This window comes from Sinocyclocheilus grahami, unplaced genomic scaffold (assembly GCF_001515645.1).
Source record: "Sinocyclocheilus grahami isolate Dianchi unplaced genomic scaffold, SAMN03320097.WGS_v1.1 scaffold181.1, whole genome shotgun sequence".
NCBI lineage: Eukaryota > Metazoa > Chordata > Actinopteri > Cypriniformes > Cyprinidae > Sinocyclocheilus > Sinocyclocheilus grahami.
The window spans coordinates 812,078-828,157 of record NW_015505360.1 but is presented as its reverse complement, the minus strand read 5'-3'; the positions used below and the strand labels follow the sequence as shown (position 1 = coordinate 828,157).

Genomic DNA, 16,080 nt, shown 5'->3' with positions numbered 1-16,080 from the left:
CACTCTCACACACACACACTCACTCTCACACACACACACTCACTCTCACACACACACACTCTCACACACACACAGACACACACAGACACACACAGACACACACAGACACACACAGACACACACACACACTCACTCTCACACACTCACACACAGACACTCTCACACACAGACAAGATCTTCTCCATGTAGACCATATGAAGTAGACTACATGAACTACAATCCTTGACCTTTAACCCTTTAGGTTTTAATACTTCATCTCAGCGACCCTGAACATGAAAACCAAGAGCAGCATTAAAATCATATTTATATTGGTGGAAAACAGAAAAAAAGTCAGCAAAATGTGTTTAAAACCATTTTTAGTTCTAGTTCTCCAAACGGCCATTATCACCTGAAAGCTTTATGTGAAAAAAACAAAACAAAAAAAACATGATTGATCAATCCACAACAAAACTGATTAAAATAAATAACCATTCCTTGATTCCTCTGACTGTGATTAAATAATTCAGCAATAATAATAACAATAATCAGACAGAACTGCACATAAATGGAAAGATGCACTGTAGTGGCGGTAATGGAGGAGGCACTGAGGGCGCGTCTCCGCTTTACAACAACAACTACTTAAAAATATATGTTTATATATATATATATAAACATATATTTTTAAGTAGATAAAATAAAAGTAAAAAAATTGAAATAATTTAATATTATAAATATCAAATTATATATTTATATATATATATATAAAACTAAAAGTTACTATTTAGATTTTAATATATAAAAATGTACAATGTATTTAAAAATATTAAAACTATATATATAGCACAAAATAAAAAAAATTATATTAAAATTAATAGATAAATGACTAAATATATATATATAACTAAGATATTTGTAAAAATATATACTATTCCTTTATTATAATTATATATATATGTTTATAAATATATGTATTTATAATTTCAACTAATATAAAAATAAAAAGTATATATATATATATATTATATTAGTATAGAATTTTCTATCAAATGAAGCCTAAAATTAAGCCTTTTTTTTGTAATTCTCATAATCACTGGTGTTTCTCTGCTGTAATACAGAAAAACGAACGCTCACCCATACTGAGGTCCGCCATCATTGACGACTCCCAGCCGCGCTAACTGTCTCTTCAGATCCAGCTTAAAGCTGGCGTTTATCCTGAGGAACAGCATCTACACACAAACACACAATAAACACCACAAGTTTATAGTCTCGGTTCACGCTGACGGCTCCAGCATCACATGCGGTGTCTCACCTGCGTCTGCTCCTCCGGTAACAGCTCATAAATGGCCTCGTGCATTTTGGCCATCTGTTTACACACGTTACGCAAACACGCAGACGGCATCGGCGCCTTCACCTCATACTGCAGAGAACACACACGGTTCAGCTGTGATAACCCACAGTAATACTACAGAGATCCAAACCCACCTTAGACAGAGCCTTCTCAAACATACTGTCCATGATGGCCACAAGTTTGGCAGAGATCTCTGCGATGTGATCGTTATAGTCCTGAAGAGAGAGGAAGAACAGAGTGTTAGCAGTGTAAAACGGCTGTCACTGTGTGGTTTGTGGATGTTTACCTTGGTGATGTGGTCGAAGTGTCTCAGTATGCTGTACTGTCTGGGCTGCAGTCTGGTCTCAAAGTGTGCTCTGATCACAGGGATGTAGTGAAGCACCAGCTGAAGACAGCGAGACGCAAGAGCTGAGGACACACACACACACACACACACACTTTTGAGACTGTCACACATTTCAACTGTAAAACAATAACTGCAAGTTTAAAATATTAAAGACATGTTATTTCAATATGTACTGAAATTGGTTTATGAACCGATATATCAGTATATATGAATTAGAGGTCAATGGATATTGGATTTTGCATCTGTTTACTGAATGTTGAATAATGTCTTTGCTTTACATTGAACTATGTTGAATTAAATGCCAGATAGAGTTTATAGTGCAACCAAAATAAGATTTTATACACAATGCAGGACTTTTAATTAGAAACAAGCCTGAAATGCACTAGGACTCTTATTTTGAAATGTATATGTTTCACTATTTGCGCATGTAAAAAGATGAGAGATTAAATATGCTCTCATACAACAATCTACAACACAATACAATATAAACGCCATAATTCTTCAACAGTGGATCATAAGCGATTTTTTGGGCATAAATGTGCCCAAATGTAAGACCTCTTACAATGATAATTAAGACTTTTGTTATACCATTTAAGACCTTACATTTGATCAAATTAAGATTTCTTTAAGGACCCACAGTAACCCTGTGATAGGCATTAGCCAAATCAAGTTTTGCTTTCAGATTTAGGGTTGTGCTTTAAATTCAAATACCATCACTGCATCTACGAGACGCATCACGTGTGTTTTCTTACCCAGGTTTCTGGTGGTGATGGTTTTCAGGCCGACCACCTGCAGAGCTCCCGCCCCCAGCACCAGCTGACAGCTGCGAGAATTGAAGTGCTGTTGTCATGGAAACAAAGCACAACCTGTCAGTCAAGTGATGTCACAGTGGAGTGTGCAGCTGAACAAACTGACTGCCTCTCTAACACACACACACACACACACACACCTTGAGCAGGTCGGCGAGGCGCGTGAGGATGTCAGTGGTGATGGAGGGAATGTCATTCACACACTGGCAGTACTCCAGAAACATCCGGATCAGCAGCAGCACCGTCCTGTCAGAGCACACAAAGGTTAAAGGTCACAATAGGGACAGGAGGAGAAATTAGGGGTCAAATGAAGTTCCAGCACTGAAAACTCACCCGACCACAGCGTACTTCTGCCCGTCGACGCACAGAAACTCACTGGGCTTCCTGTCCTCAGACCCTGAGACATGAAATACATTCATTACACTCAATTAAACGCCAATAATACACTGCAATTATAGAAGACGCAGGTGTGTGATCAGCAAAGCTCAAAAAGGCGGAAAATTGAAACACCCCCACTGTATTTACAAAAAGAATTATTATTATTATTGTTGTTAATAATAATAACCTATTGTACGGTAAAACATTTTTATTAAAAAGCAATTTACAATTATTATTATTATTATTAATAATAACACCACTGTACAGTAAATATTATTAATGTTGTTGTTATTCATTATTCAAATTAATAATAATACTAATAATGACAATAATAATAATTAATTTATAGCCTAATACAGAAATCTGTATAAATATGGAAAAAAATGTTTACTAATTATATTTATTAAACTTAAAGGGGTCATGAACTGCCCTTTTCTTTTATTTTGTACTGTTCTCTGAGGTCCACTTATATTGTTATCAAGATTTTTACATCATAATTTAGAAGTAGTAGGCTATTTTACGGAAATCAGTGTAAATATGGAATTATTTGTAAATATTAAATTGCAACAGTTTACTACCTGTGGGTCTGCGCTCAGGCAGTGTGATGCGTCCATCAGCGATGGAGTCGACCAGATCCTGAAACTCAGCCGGGACCTCGGCCTGCTTCCACCGCTCATTATCCAGCAGCAGACTGCACACACGTAACGAACCGGAACTCATTCAGTTCTAACTGGAAGCTCACAGCTGTAAAATCTCACTCACTGAACGCATGAGTGCAGCTGTACCTGAGTTTAGTCTTGCGCTCCTCGTGGAAGCGCTGCACGAAGCGGTTGGCCTGACTCTGCAGCGCCCCCCTTAGGCTCATGCTGCGCCGGCCACACAGCTCCTCGGTGTCTCTGGCGAACGACTCCACCGCTTGACTCAAACACACAAACTCTGATGAGCTCAAGCGCTCCAGAGAGCCGTCCTGCACAACCAGACTGACATTAACAGCTGTGTTTCGTAATGTCAGCATTCTGTAACTCGTACAGGTGGAGGCCAACTCGTCATATTTGAAGGAATTTTGAAAGCAGCGATCCGCTAAAGCAATCAAACCGGTTGTGTGTGTGTAATGCTAACTCACATCACAGCAGCGCCCCCTATGGGCAGGGAGGAGGTAGTGTTGGAGTTGTGTTCCCTGCTGGAGGAAGATTCGGTGGTTGCGGAGGCCGAGTCGCTCCCGCAGGTCTCCGTGTGCGTCTGCGCTCTCAGCTGCGCATGTGCTGTCGCGTTACTTCGCTGCTCCGCTTCATTCAGCGCATCGCTGATGAACAGCCCCTCGTGAGTGAGATACGCGAGCTCCGCCTCTCCTGAATGAAGGGCGGGGCCTCCAGACTCCTCCTCCTCTTCATCCTCCTTGGTCCTGCCATCAGAATGATTGGTTGCCGAGGAAACGTCTGCTAGCCGACTCCTCTGGCTGCTGTCTAGCACCTCCAGCACCACGTTGCGGATGACGCTGAGCGTAGCCTGAAACAAACACGGGTGAGTTTGCATTGTGGCGGATCACTGCATTACTGAGGAAACGTTTCGACTGCGACATCTAGGCATAAAGTTCAAGTTCACCCTGCAAAGAGTCTAGACATATCTCAATGGTAATGCTGCTTTAGCCTTACTAGTGTTGTTATTGTTAACAAAAATTGAAACTATTAAATACTTTTTAGTAATTAAATTAAAGCTAAAAATTTTAATAAAATATTCAAAATTAAATATACAAAAACGAATATAATATTAAAATATATTAGAAATATTAGAAAAATATATATATATTTTTTAGCTAAATAAAAAATATTTTAAAAAGATATTAAAAATGGCAAAATTACAAAACAAAATAATGAAAACTTAATCAAAATAAATAGCCAATGAAAAACTACAACTTGAACTAAAAATTAAAGTACTAAAATGACTAAAAGTGAAATAAAAATTAAAGCTAAATATAAATATTAAATACACAAAAACTATAAAAATTACAAGGACGGAAACATAAATAGGTTAATTCTAAATATTAATAAATACTACAATAGTATATAAATAATATTACAATAACACAGATCCTGCCATGCTATTAATGCATCTATTACATTTATCATAACTGTTATGAAACAACTGCATTCTCTATTAGCACGATAATGACTATTGTTTACATTGACTAATAGCCTGCGTGGCCCGGGTGACGTCAGCCAAAAATGAAAGTTGTTTCAAAGGCAGAACTGGTACATTTTGATGAAATTTTGAAACAAACACTGTTTTATTTGCTATAACAAATTAATAAAACCAGCAACGTCAAATAAGTGTGTATTTTGATGTTGTGTTGACCAAGTGAAGCTTTCTGAATGTCAGTGAATGCTCATAAGGTGGTTTATAACGCGTATAGTGCGTTTCGTCAGGGTTTTTCCACTGCAAGTCCAGAAGAATATAAGTTATGTTACCTTGATCCTCTTGAGGAACAGGATGAAGTGTTCAAAAATATCCAGCAGCAGATCAAACCACTGATGAAACGTCATCAAGCGCATCTGCTCGTGTAATCTACATCACACACACACACACACACACACAGACACACAGTCAGCTGTGATAAACAGTGTTATTATCAATGTTGAAAACAGTTGTGCTGCTTCATATTTTTGTGGAAACTGTGATACATGTCTTTTCAGAATTATTTGATGCATAGAAAGTTCAAAAGAACAGCATTTATTATTTTATTAGATTCGATAAGTTTAATGCATACTCCTTGAATAGAAGTACTTGTTTCTTCAAAAAAAAAATCTTTCTGACCCCAAACCTTTGAATCATCTACATCACACACACACACACACACACACAGACACACAGTCAGCTGTGATAAACAGTGCTGTGATAATTTATACTAAACATATATATATGTATATATATATATATTTATAACTCACTTGACAGTGTCTGCATCGATCTCACTGATCTGCAACACAGACTTCACAACACACTGTGGGGGGGAAAAAAAAAAAAGAAAAAAAAGAGAAGTCATACAAAGAAACATTCATTTTTGTTTCGATGTTCCACTTTTCTGCTCCGTCTCGTGTTTCTGTCATGCGGTGCACCTGTCGAACGATGTTCTTGGCGGCTCGGATCATCTCCTCGCTGTAGATGTCCAGGAAATCCAGCTTCCTCTGTCTCAACAGGCCAAAGACCAGAGACTGCAAGCGATCCTGTAATGAATACACACATAATCACATCACGAGCAAATGAAAACATCAGCCGTAACACATGCTGCTGAGATGATCTTGATTTGATTTCCAATTACAATAAATCAGACTTAATTTGTCATCATCTGTGGTTTGGTACTTTCATTAAGGAAATTAAATTGGATCGGCGGTTTAGTCAGGTTCGTTGGCGTGGGATTTGGAGCATTACATGACCAACCTTTCCTGATGCTGCAGGCTGCTCTGTGACCTGTATGAGAAGATCTGACACTGTAAACCTCAAACCAACACTGGCCCACATCCAACACAAACATGACCTGATTTACAGAGCACAGTCTTTGCATTTATTTCACACCTGGAAACCACTGTTGTGGTGTGCATGCAACACAATTCACGTTCAACGACATTTACTCGCGAGTTCCGTTTCACGTTATGAATGCCAGAATGCCTGGGTTTTCAGATGACAAAAAAAAGTGTTGATTTTTTTCTCTATTTCTTGTTCAAAAGTTCAGGGTCAGTGGGTGTTTATTTTAAATGAATTAAACTTCTATTCAGCAAGGATGCATTAAATTGATCAAAAGTGACAGTGAAACATTTAGAATGTTACAAAAGATTCCTATTTCAAATAAACGTTGTTCTTTTGAACTTTCTGTTCATTAAAGAATACTGAAAAATAAAATGTTTCATAGTTTCCACAAAAATAACAAGCAGCACAGCTGTTTTCAGCATTGATAATAATCAGAAATGTTTCTTGAGCAGCAAATCAGCATATTAGAATGATTTCTGAAGATCATGTGACACTGAAGACTGCAGTAATGATGCTGAAAATTCAGCTTTCAGCACAGGAATAAATTACAATATCACAGTTATTTTAAACTAGAATATTATTTCACCGTTTTTATATTTTTTATCAAATAAATGCAGCCTTGGTGAGCAGAAGCAACTCTCACTGATCTCCAACTTTTAAACTTTAAATAAGAACATCTGCATGCATTTAAACCTTTCTATAAATTGAATGCATTTTTGCAGTTTGGTTTCGATAAATGCTCTTTTAGGAAGAAGTTTTGTGCTGTGAGAGTTATGGTATGTTGTCGCAGTACAACGAACTCATTTATTTCAGAAGATAAAGGCACATTTGATTCCTGGTGACATGTGAAAGACGCCTGACCTTCTCCAGGACCTGACTGTCCTCCTCAAAGGCTCGATTGAGATCACTCTGAGTGTACGTGGAGAAATCAGCCACCATCATCTTATCAATCAACCTCTCCATCTCACAGAGCTGAGAAGCCAAGTGTCTGCGGACAGAGACACGAACAACAGGAAATAAACCACATGCCCACCACATTCTTATTCTTCTGTAAGTATGTTCCCTGGTAAATGTGTGCATGTGTTTTTGCACCTGAAGCTGTGAATCCCCTGCAGTTCCTGCTGCAGCACTTCTTTGGTGGTGGCGATGAGCTCCAGCGCCCCCACGAACTCTGAGGTGGAGAGGAGCAGCTGCACCGTGGGCTGCGTCTGGTGCACGGCGGCCATCAGCTTGAGTTTGTTGTGTAGCTTAATGCAGTTGTTGCGGGTCAGAGCATTGCGCAGTGCTCGGAGCGGCCCTCGGCACATCACACGGTCGATGGCGGCGGTGCGCGCGCGGAGCTTGGCCACAGCGTCGGCCGTTTCTCGCAGACGGTCCTGGAGCTCGTGCTGCGATGACATGGCATGGAAAAAAGCCTCGGAGCGGAGAGAGATCTGCCGAGCGATGCTCACCTCCACCACATCCAGATAGTGACTCAACTACAGAAAAACAGACACCTGTCGCATTTAGAGCCTTTCATTATGGGATGTTCTGCCAGACTGTTTACTTCATTTGTAAACAATACATCAAAATGAATGCAAACTGGCATATGTGACCCTGGAGCACAAAAGCAGTGTTAAGTCGCTGGGGTATATTTGTAGCAATAGCCAAAAAAATACATTGTACGGGTCAAAATGATCGATTTTTATTTTATGCCAAAAATCATTAGGATATTAAGTAAAAATCATGTTCCATGAAGATATTTTATAAATTTCCTACCAAAAATATATAAAAACTTAATTTTTGATTAGTAATATGCATTGCTTAGAACTTCACTTTAAAGATGATTTTCCTCAATATTTAGATTTTTTTGCACCCTCAGATTCCAGATTTTCAAATAGTTGTATCTCAAATTTCAAATATTGTCCTCTCCTAACAAACCATACATCAATGAAAAGCTTATTTATTTATCTTTCAGATAATGTACAAATCTCAATTTTGAAAAATGTACCCTTATGACTGGTTTTGTGGTCCAGGGTCACATATTGGTTAACTAAAACCATGAAAAATATGTTTGTTACTCAAAATAAAATAAACATTAGCTGAAATTTTTTTATTTTTATTTATTTCAGCTAGTTGTCAAGGCAGCATTTCTCATTTTGATGTACTAAAATAGCATAAACTAAAACTAAAAAAAAAAGAAAACAAATCAAACTATATAGGCATATTAAAAAAATAAAAATGACAAAAACACAACAAAATTACTAAAACTTTAGCTAAAAAAAAAAACGAATTCAAATAATAATATTTTAATGATACTCAAATAGCACTGATTGGTAGTGACGACTTATGGTACTAAATAATGACAGATTTTATAATAACGGCACCTTTTCCTGTAGTAACCGTGACGACGCAACATCTCTGCTGTTCTTGCCCCCGGCTACGCTGAAGTGCGACCACGGCAACACAGCGTTAAACGTGGCTGGATCATTCAACACAAACTCAGGCTTCATGAACATCTGAGGGAGACGAAGAGAAGATGATTAACATTTTTGATTTTCATTTAAATAAAATGTGATGCACGCTTTTCCAAGTCAACAACATTTCATACTTTGGTTTAAAGCAGATCTATCTTTGAAAGACGTCTCTTCTGCTCACCAAGGCTGCATTCATTTGATCAAAAATACAGTAAAACAGTAATATTGTGAAATATTTTTACAATTTAAAATAACTGTTTTATGTGAATATGTTAAACTGTAATTTATTCCTGTGATCAAAGCTGAATTTTCAGCATCATTACTCCAGTCTTCAGTGTCACACGATCTTCAGAAATCAGTCCAATATGCTGCTCGAGAAACATTTCTGATTATTTTCAATGTTGAAAACAGTTGTGCTGCTTCATATTTTTATGGAAACCGTGATGCATGTTTCAGGATTCTTTGATGAAAATCTTCTGTAACATTATGAATGTCTTTACTGTCACTTTTGAACAATTTAATGCAGCATTGCTGAATAAAAGTATTAGTTTCTTCAAACCTTCCCAAACTTTTGAACTGTAATGTATAACTCATGGTAGGTCTGTACTTCATTTTAAATAGCCATTTCTGCATGGAGAAACTAAATGTGAATTTACCTTGGGCACCTGCTCCAGTTCAGCTCTGGCTTTATCTACAAGACAAATGAGCCACAAACACACATTTCAGAAGCAAAACCGGTTCATCTGACTTCCTCTAAAATAATAGAGAATGCTTGTGTTCTGATACCCTGATGATGGCAACTTAGTTCAATGAATCGTACCGTGATTATTCGTGATGGTGGGCACTGACAGATCGTCTTTGTTCAGGCAAATGTTCTTACAGCGCTCGTGAATCTTCTCCCTCTGAGAGACACAAACAAACAGCCAGCGTGAGATCCTTGTGTACGACACCCTCGACAGCAACATTTCCAAAACAGATTCTGACTTTCCAATCCCGGTGCGCAGAACAGAGCCAGCTGACAACTGGAAAAAGATCTTCTTGCGAAGGAAACGCAGAGGCTCATTCTTCAGAAGCATCACAGGTGGAAAACCAGAGTCATGTAACCTTCAGAAAACCACAGAGACAAACAGCCTGCCATCGTCTTGAGCCCAGTCTGTGTTCTCACGAGTGTGCGAGATAAACACAAGCAACCCAGACAAAATAAATACTTCTCCAGCTTAAGAACTGACAGGGAACAGAACAAGACCCTCAGTGTCTATTAATACACCGCGAGGTTACTAACAAGACACACACACAGGCCTCCAAACCCTAGTGAGATGCCTACATAGACAGCAGCAGTCATACATGTGCTCCAGAAGCAAAGCTGGCTTTAAAATGCTCCGTTTTAAAATGGCCTATTTTAATCAATATTTGTGCACTGACTTTGTGGTTATGATTATTGGCAGTATTATATATATTTATACTATTATGGTATTTATAAATATTTTCAACTAGATACTATTTCCATATCTATTTGTCTTTAATTTATTTTAATTAAATTTTAGTATGTGCTATATATGTTGGTTGTGTTTAGTGGTAGTGTTATTTTAGTAATATTTATATACTATTATGGTATTTATTTATATATTTTTAAATTAGCTTTATTTTTATATTTTCAGCTTTTATTTTAATTTTAGTTTTCTATGTGCTTTTGTCATTTTTGTTTATATATATATATATATATATATATATATATATATATATATACTTCAAATTAGATGTATTTTTTCAGTACCAAGTAAACATCTCATTTTTTTTATATACGATATTATTTTAGATAGTCAATATAATTTTATTTCAGTTTCTAATTTTTATTTAACTTTTTCATTTTTTAAGTTTTCTTCATCCATATTCCATTCATGTATTTTATTTCACCCTTATTTAGATTATAAAAAACGATTTTAATATTTCTAGTTGATAAAACATTGGTGCTTATTGGAGGATCATAAGCATCAATCACTGCCAAATCAGTCACATTATGAGGTGTGATGATTGTTATGATCCTGTCGATGCAGCCAGTGAAGCAGTCGGTTTCAGAAGGCAGTGTGTGAATAATTCAGCTGCTGTCACCTGAGCCGTCTCCTGCAGGTAGGAGCTGAAGTGTTCTCGGTTGATGTTGGGCAGGTAGAATGAAGGCATGACGTCGGTCTCGGTGAAGTCCAGGCCCCACGTCTTAGTGAAGAAGTCCGACTCTCTCTTGGTCAGCCTGGGGTCATTTAGGGCCGCGGGGAGGTTCACTTTAGAGTTATACACAGTCCAGCGGTGCTGGTCGGCCACAACGGACGGCCCGTCACAGAGACCACGACCCTCGCCTGTTCAGACGATGATAGAGAGTCAGGAGGACTGATTTTAGTATTTACTTAAAAAAAAAAAAAAAAAGTTATTACAGTCAACTAAAACCAGAAAAAACTGTAACTTAAAAGAAAATAAATGTTAACTGAAATAAGTAGTAATGAACTGAAAATAAATAGAAATAGAAATAAACAGAAAATAAATATTTAAAAAAATTACAATAATAAAAAAAAACATTTCTAATTTTTTTGACTACTAAAACTAGTCAAATAGTTTTTGGTAAAAAGGACATATGACAAATGTTGCCTAGGCAAATAATGGTCTCTGAAATAAAATGTTTAACTTGTAGTACTAAACTAAACTAATTAAATTTTAACTTAACTTAACGTAATGTAACTTAAAGTAACGTTACGTAACTAAGTGTAGGTGGTTTTTGGACTGACTAAAGTCAACTAAAACCATTAAAAAAAATCTTATTAAAAGAAACTTTAACTGAAATAAAATAAAATTGAAATAAAAGTGTAAAAAACCTTAAACTTACATTTTATTTCAGCTAGTTGCCAAGGCAACATTTCCCATTTTTGTTTAGCTTGCTTAGAATACTAAAATAACAGAAAATGTAACAGAATATAAAAAAAAAAAAAGAAAATTATATTAACATGACAAAACCACAACAAAATGAATAAAACTTTAACTGAAATTAAACTGAAAACAAAGAATATAAAAATAGTCTAATTCAAAATATTAACAAAAAAAGTAGGGCTGTGCAAAAAATCGAATGTGATTTTCATGCGCATCTCATCAGTAAAGCCTCTCCCGTGATTAGTAGTAAATCTGCAGCACGTGCTTTCAGATGGAGCGGCGTTTACTACACAGAGCCGTAGTTCACTCACAAGCTACACGAAATCGCGTTCAAAATCGGCAATGAATCGCCTGTGATTTTGTGTAGCTTGTCAGTGAACTACGGCTCTGTGTAGTAAATGCCGCTCCACAGCCCTACAAAAAAGTATATTATATTATTATATAGTATATCAATTACACTACAATAACACTGCTGTTATACAGAACAATAACTAAACTTCTTCAAAAGTGTAAGATATGGCCTTTTAAAGAAGAAGAGCTGATCCCAGATCAAGCTCTGCTGATCTCTCACCGGTGGGCTCTTTAGGGCAGACGTCCGGTAAGGAGCGCGCCGTTCGATAGTGTCTGGGGGCCATCGAAGGGTCCCTGGGCTTCCGGAAGAGCCCATCGCTGGTGCCGCCGCTGGACTGAGGGATCGGAGACGAGCCCTGATTAGAGGACATCACTGCGGATCCCTCACATACGAGGCTGACTGGAAGGAGAGCACAAGAACACACGTCAACTTCCTGTCAGCACAGGAAGTACCTGTCTTTTAGGAGAAAAGCACTAGATTTCCCTTCAAACTAATGTCAGATTGGTTTAAACAGTTAACAGTGTAATACTAAATGTATCAGTCGAATGATGGGAAACGGTTTTAAACATGACAAAATTCCCCTTGACTTCTCACATAGTCGTGTTATTAATATAATCAGCAAAATATCTGTTCCGCCCACACCGAGAGAACAAAAACAAGCGAGTCAGAGTGAAAAACATAAAGAGGAAGATTAATTCAGATGCACACACACCCCTAACGTCCTGCAGCGGCGTGTTCGGACCAGATTTCACACCTGAGTGAGCAGACAGAGAGAAAACTGCAGCCTGAGCCTGGATTTGGACTGTGATCCTGGACTAGTGTGAGGGTGAGATCTGAATCAAAGCAGCGGATGGAGAGAGCGGCACACGTCTGCTTTCTAATATTCAGAATGAGAAACGAAAGCGCTGCGGTTTGACTTCAGCTGCTGCCGAGTCAGAGAGCAGGAAGAGCCCAACCAACTCTAGAAAGACTCCTGCAAGCAACCACATGCTCATCCTGCACAACTCACCCAAGAGCCTGTCGAGAACTTACTCCAGTCATATTTCACTCAAAGATTAAAATGAAAAACAATGCTTTATGTAAAGAAAATGTATCCTTTTTTTTATGTAAAGAAAGTGTATTTTTATGATAACTGATCACATTTCTCTATTGTAAAAATTAACCAGACTTTTGTATTGTTAATGTTTCCAAAACAACAACATTTACATTCATATATGTACTTTCTTTTAAAAATAAAAGAATACCTTCTTTTTCTATTTTCAAGAAAGATATCGAATTCTTTAAATAGCTCAACTTTATTATATAGTTTATTCATTCTGTCTCATTCATTCATTTTTGGGCTTGCAATTCATGCATTTCTGTTCATTTGTTCATTCAGCTTTCTTTCTCAATGTCTTTATATATATATATAAAAATTGGTGAAATAAATACTACATTTGATATATTTTAAATAATAAATTTTTTGAAGCACGAGTTATTAACGTTGTTCTTTAGGAATTATACAAAAATATTTCAGAGAAAATGCAACAACAATAAAGTTTTCAACCATTATGTAATATAATATAATATAATACACTTTAGTGCATTTCATGAATAACCCTTTTAGGATATTTAGTTTATTGTCTTTATGCTTGTATGTTGTTCTTTGTTGCAAAATAAAATAAATACAGTAATTTAAATAGTTTTTTCCTCATTCATTGTCTGCCTTTTCTGTCACATTTTATTCATTAATTGATTTTTTAATTATGTCTTTTCCTTCATTCAGCTATCTTTCTCTATTTTTTTCTGTATAATGTCTATCTATATTTTTTAAAAACAGGCGGAAGAAGTCATTTATTGAAATATGATCTATAACTTTATTCTTTAAGAATGATACAAAAACATTTCTGAGAAAATGCAACAACAACAGAGTTTTAATATGACATACATTATAACATAATATAACAATAACCTCATTTCAAACTCATTGTTGATGAAAATCATTGGTATTTTTTCAAGGGGATAATCTACGGCAGTTTGTAACAAGCACAAAAGAAAGGAGAGCAATTGAGAAAACACACACACTCAGTCCAGCAGCCCCTGAAAGATCAGTCTCACGCACTTGCTGTCGCGGGCGAGCGGCCGCATGCAGAACGGGCAGGCGGGGAAGAAGCCGCGAGCGCCGTGAGGCAGCACCAGTTTGCTCCAGAAGGCGGCCGTCCGCTCTGAACACACGTGTCCGCAGGGGTTAAAAGCGTGCGTCGGAGGCGCGCTGTCCAGATAAAAGCCCGACTCGCGGCCCAGCTTCAGCGGCACGTACAGGCTGCGTGTGCGGCACAGCGGACACTCGCGCTCCCCCTCCCGCAGCGGCTCCTGCTCCAGCTCCTCTTTGCTCTCGGACTCGTCCTCGTCTTCCTCGGTGGAGCCCTCTTTGGCGAGGCGGCGGCGGCCCCTCCAGGCGTGGTATCCGTGCACGTGTCCGCAGTGCAGGTAGGCCCAGGGCTGCTCGTCGTGGGTCGAGCCGGTGAAGGAGCGGTCCAGGCTGGGGAAGGCCAGGGTGTGGAGGCCCACGGGACACTGCGGCCGCGCCGCGTTCAGCTCCCGCCGCAGCACCTCCAGGTGTTTGGGGGACGGCGTGCAGGACAGACCTTCCGCCGAACGCCACAGCAGAGTCGCGCCGCACAGATCGATTAAAGTGCCGTCCACCAGCTCGTGAGACTCATTCTCAACCTACAGAGAGAGAGAGAAACAGAAAAACATATATGTTTTATAATTAGTGGTGACTGCTCACTTTACTATTGCTTGCTCATACATACTGACTGAACCAAACCCTGTGTAACTTTGCAGCATTTCTGTGTGAGCCCAAAATATACGACAATCAATACAATATTAGTTCATATTATTGAATATTGATGGAGCAATTAATTGCACACTTATTGATGTCTTATATTGAGTATATTTGACAAATTTATGTATATAAGAAAAAAAATTCTTTAAAAATAAAAATATTTTTCATTGTATGCTTTTTTTATATTTTATATTATTTTTTAAATATTTTATATTTTTAAAGATGTCTTATGATGATCAAACCAATATTACACTATGTATTATTCTTGGGTTGTATGCGAAAGTTCTTTAGATTGTTTGAGAAATTAGTGAACTAGATTTATTCATATATTTTATATATTCACTAAAATTAAATGGAACATGTAATCCAGTGGGAAGGCATTTACATACTTTCTATAAATATATAACTATATAAAATAAACAGTTTATAATTATATAAATTTTCATATATTTTATATATTCACTAAAATTATTTTATAACTGAAAATGTTTATGATCCATCGACAAGGCCAGCATTTGGAACTGACACAAGGGAAAATAGCCAATTCTGTTAATCATGCGAGTAGGATAATCATATAATGGTCAGATATCAGGCAATTTATGTGTCTGGTTAATATAACCATCTATCAGTAGTTTCTTTCCCAAATTTCAATCTGCTCCGACTCTAAGCATTCACTAGAGGCCGCTCTCATCCACACGACCTCCTTCACAAACATGAGAGTCAGTAAATGTAGAGCGAGTCCATACAGAGTCAGAATGGAACAAAGCCCAAACCACATCCACTATTTAGAGAGCACAGAATATGCACCTCAGGTCTACCGTCTCAGTCAGCCAGGACACACAAATCCAGCCCACATCGCCAAACACAGCTACCAGCAATATACACACGAGATTACACAGGTGTGCCATCACAAATGCTGCACTTCCACAATTCACAGCACAAACATCGTTAACATGACAGATTTATTAAAAGCTGCATCTCACGAAAATGGATGTGGTTTTATATATATATAAATAATGCCGCAATGCACAAAAAACTCCTATATAAACAGGGTTATTACAGTTAACAAACTAAAAGCATAGAAAAGTTGTTACTTAAAATAAAATGACCATTAACTGAACTAAACTCAGATGAAACATATATATATATA

The 16,080-nt window shown here is 37.5% G+C and overlaps 2 protein-coding genes across 4 annotated transcripts in view; both read right to left on the bottom strand.

Annotated features, from left to right (window-relative positions):
- Positions 1-1,106: 1,106 nt before the first annotated feature.
- On the bottom strand, positions 1,107-15,344 carry LOC107594323 (vacuolar protein sorting-associated protein 54-like). Its single transcript, XM_016284337.1, has 22 exons — positions 15,338-15,344; positions 12,556-12,559; positions 12,323-12,502; positions 10,948-11,189; positions 9,659-9,740; positions 9,495-9,529; positions 8,749-8,880; positions 7,475-7,860; positions 7,244-7,370; positions 5,974-6,081; positions 5,806-5,858; positions 5,326-5,422; positions 3,984-4,366; positions 3,646-3,840; positions 3,439-3,551; positions 2,816-2,879; positions 2,623-2,728; positions 2,426-2,513; positions 1,614-1,735; positions 1,462-1,542; positions 1,289-1,396; positions 1,107-1,205 (listed from the first exon to the last, which is right to left on the bottom strand). The coding sequence occupies exons 3-22, from the start codon at positions 12,471-12,473 to the stop codon at positions 1,107-1,109; spliced, it is 2,772 nt and encodes a 923-aa protein (XP_016139823.1). The 5' UTR covers positions 12,474-12,502; positions 12,556-12,559; positions 15,338-15,344.
- LOC107594259 (E3 ubiquitin-protein ligase pellino homolog 1-like) overlaps positions 5,721-16,080 on the bottom strand; it is a 27,956-nt gene continuing 17,596 nt past the window's right edge. For all 3 annotated transcript variants that reach the window (XM_016284224.1, XM_016284226.1, XM_016284225.1), the window contains exons 7-8: positions 14,160-14,812; positions 5,721-5,732 (exon numbers count right to left, since the gene is read on the bottom strand). In XM_016284224.1, the coding sequence (XP_016139710.1) occupies positions 14,168-14,812 (645 nt within the window). In that variant the 3' untranslated portion in view covers positions 5,721-5,732; positions 14,160-14,167. The remainder of the gene's footprint in view (positions 5,733-14,159; positions 14,813-16,080) is intronic.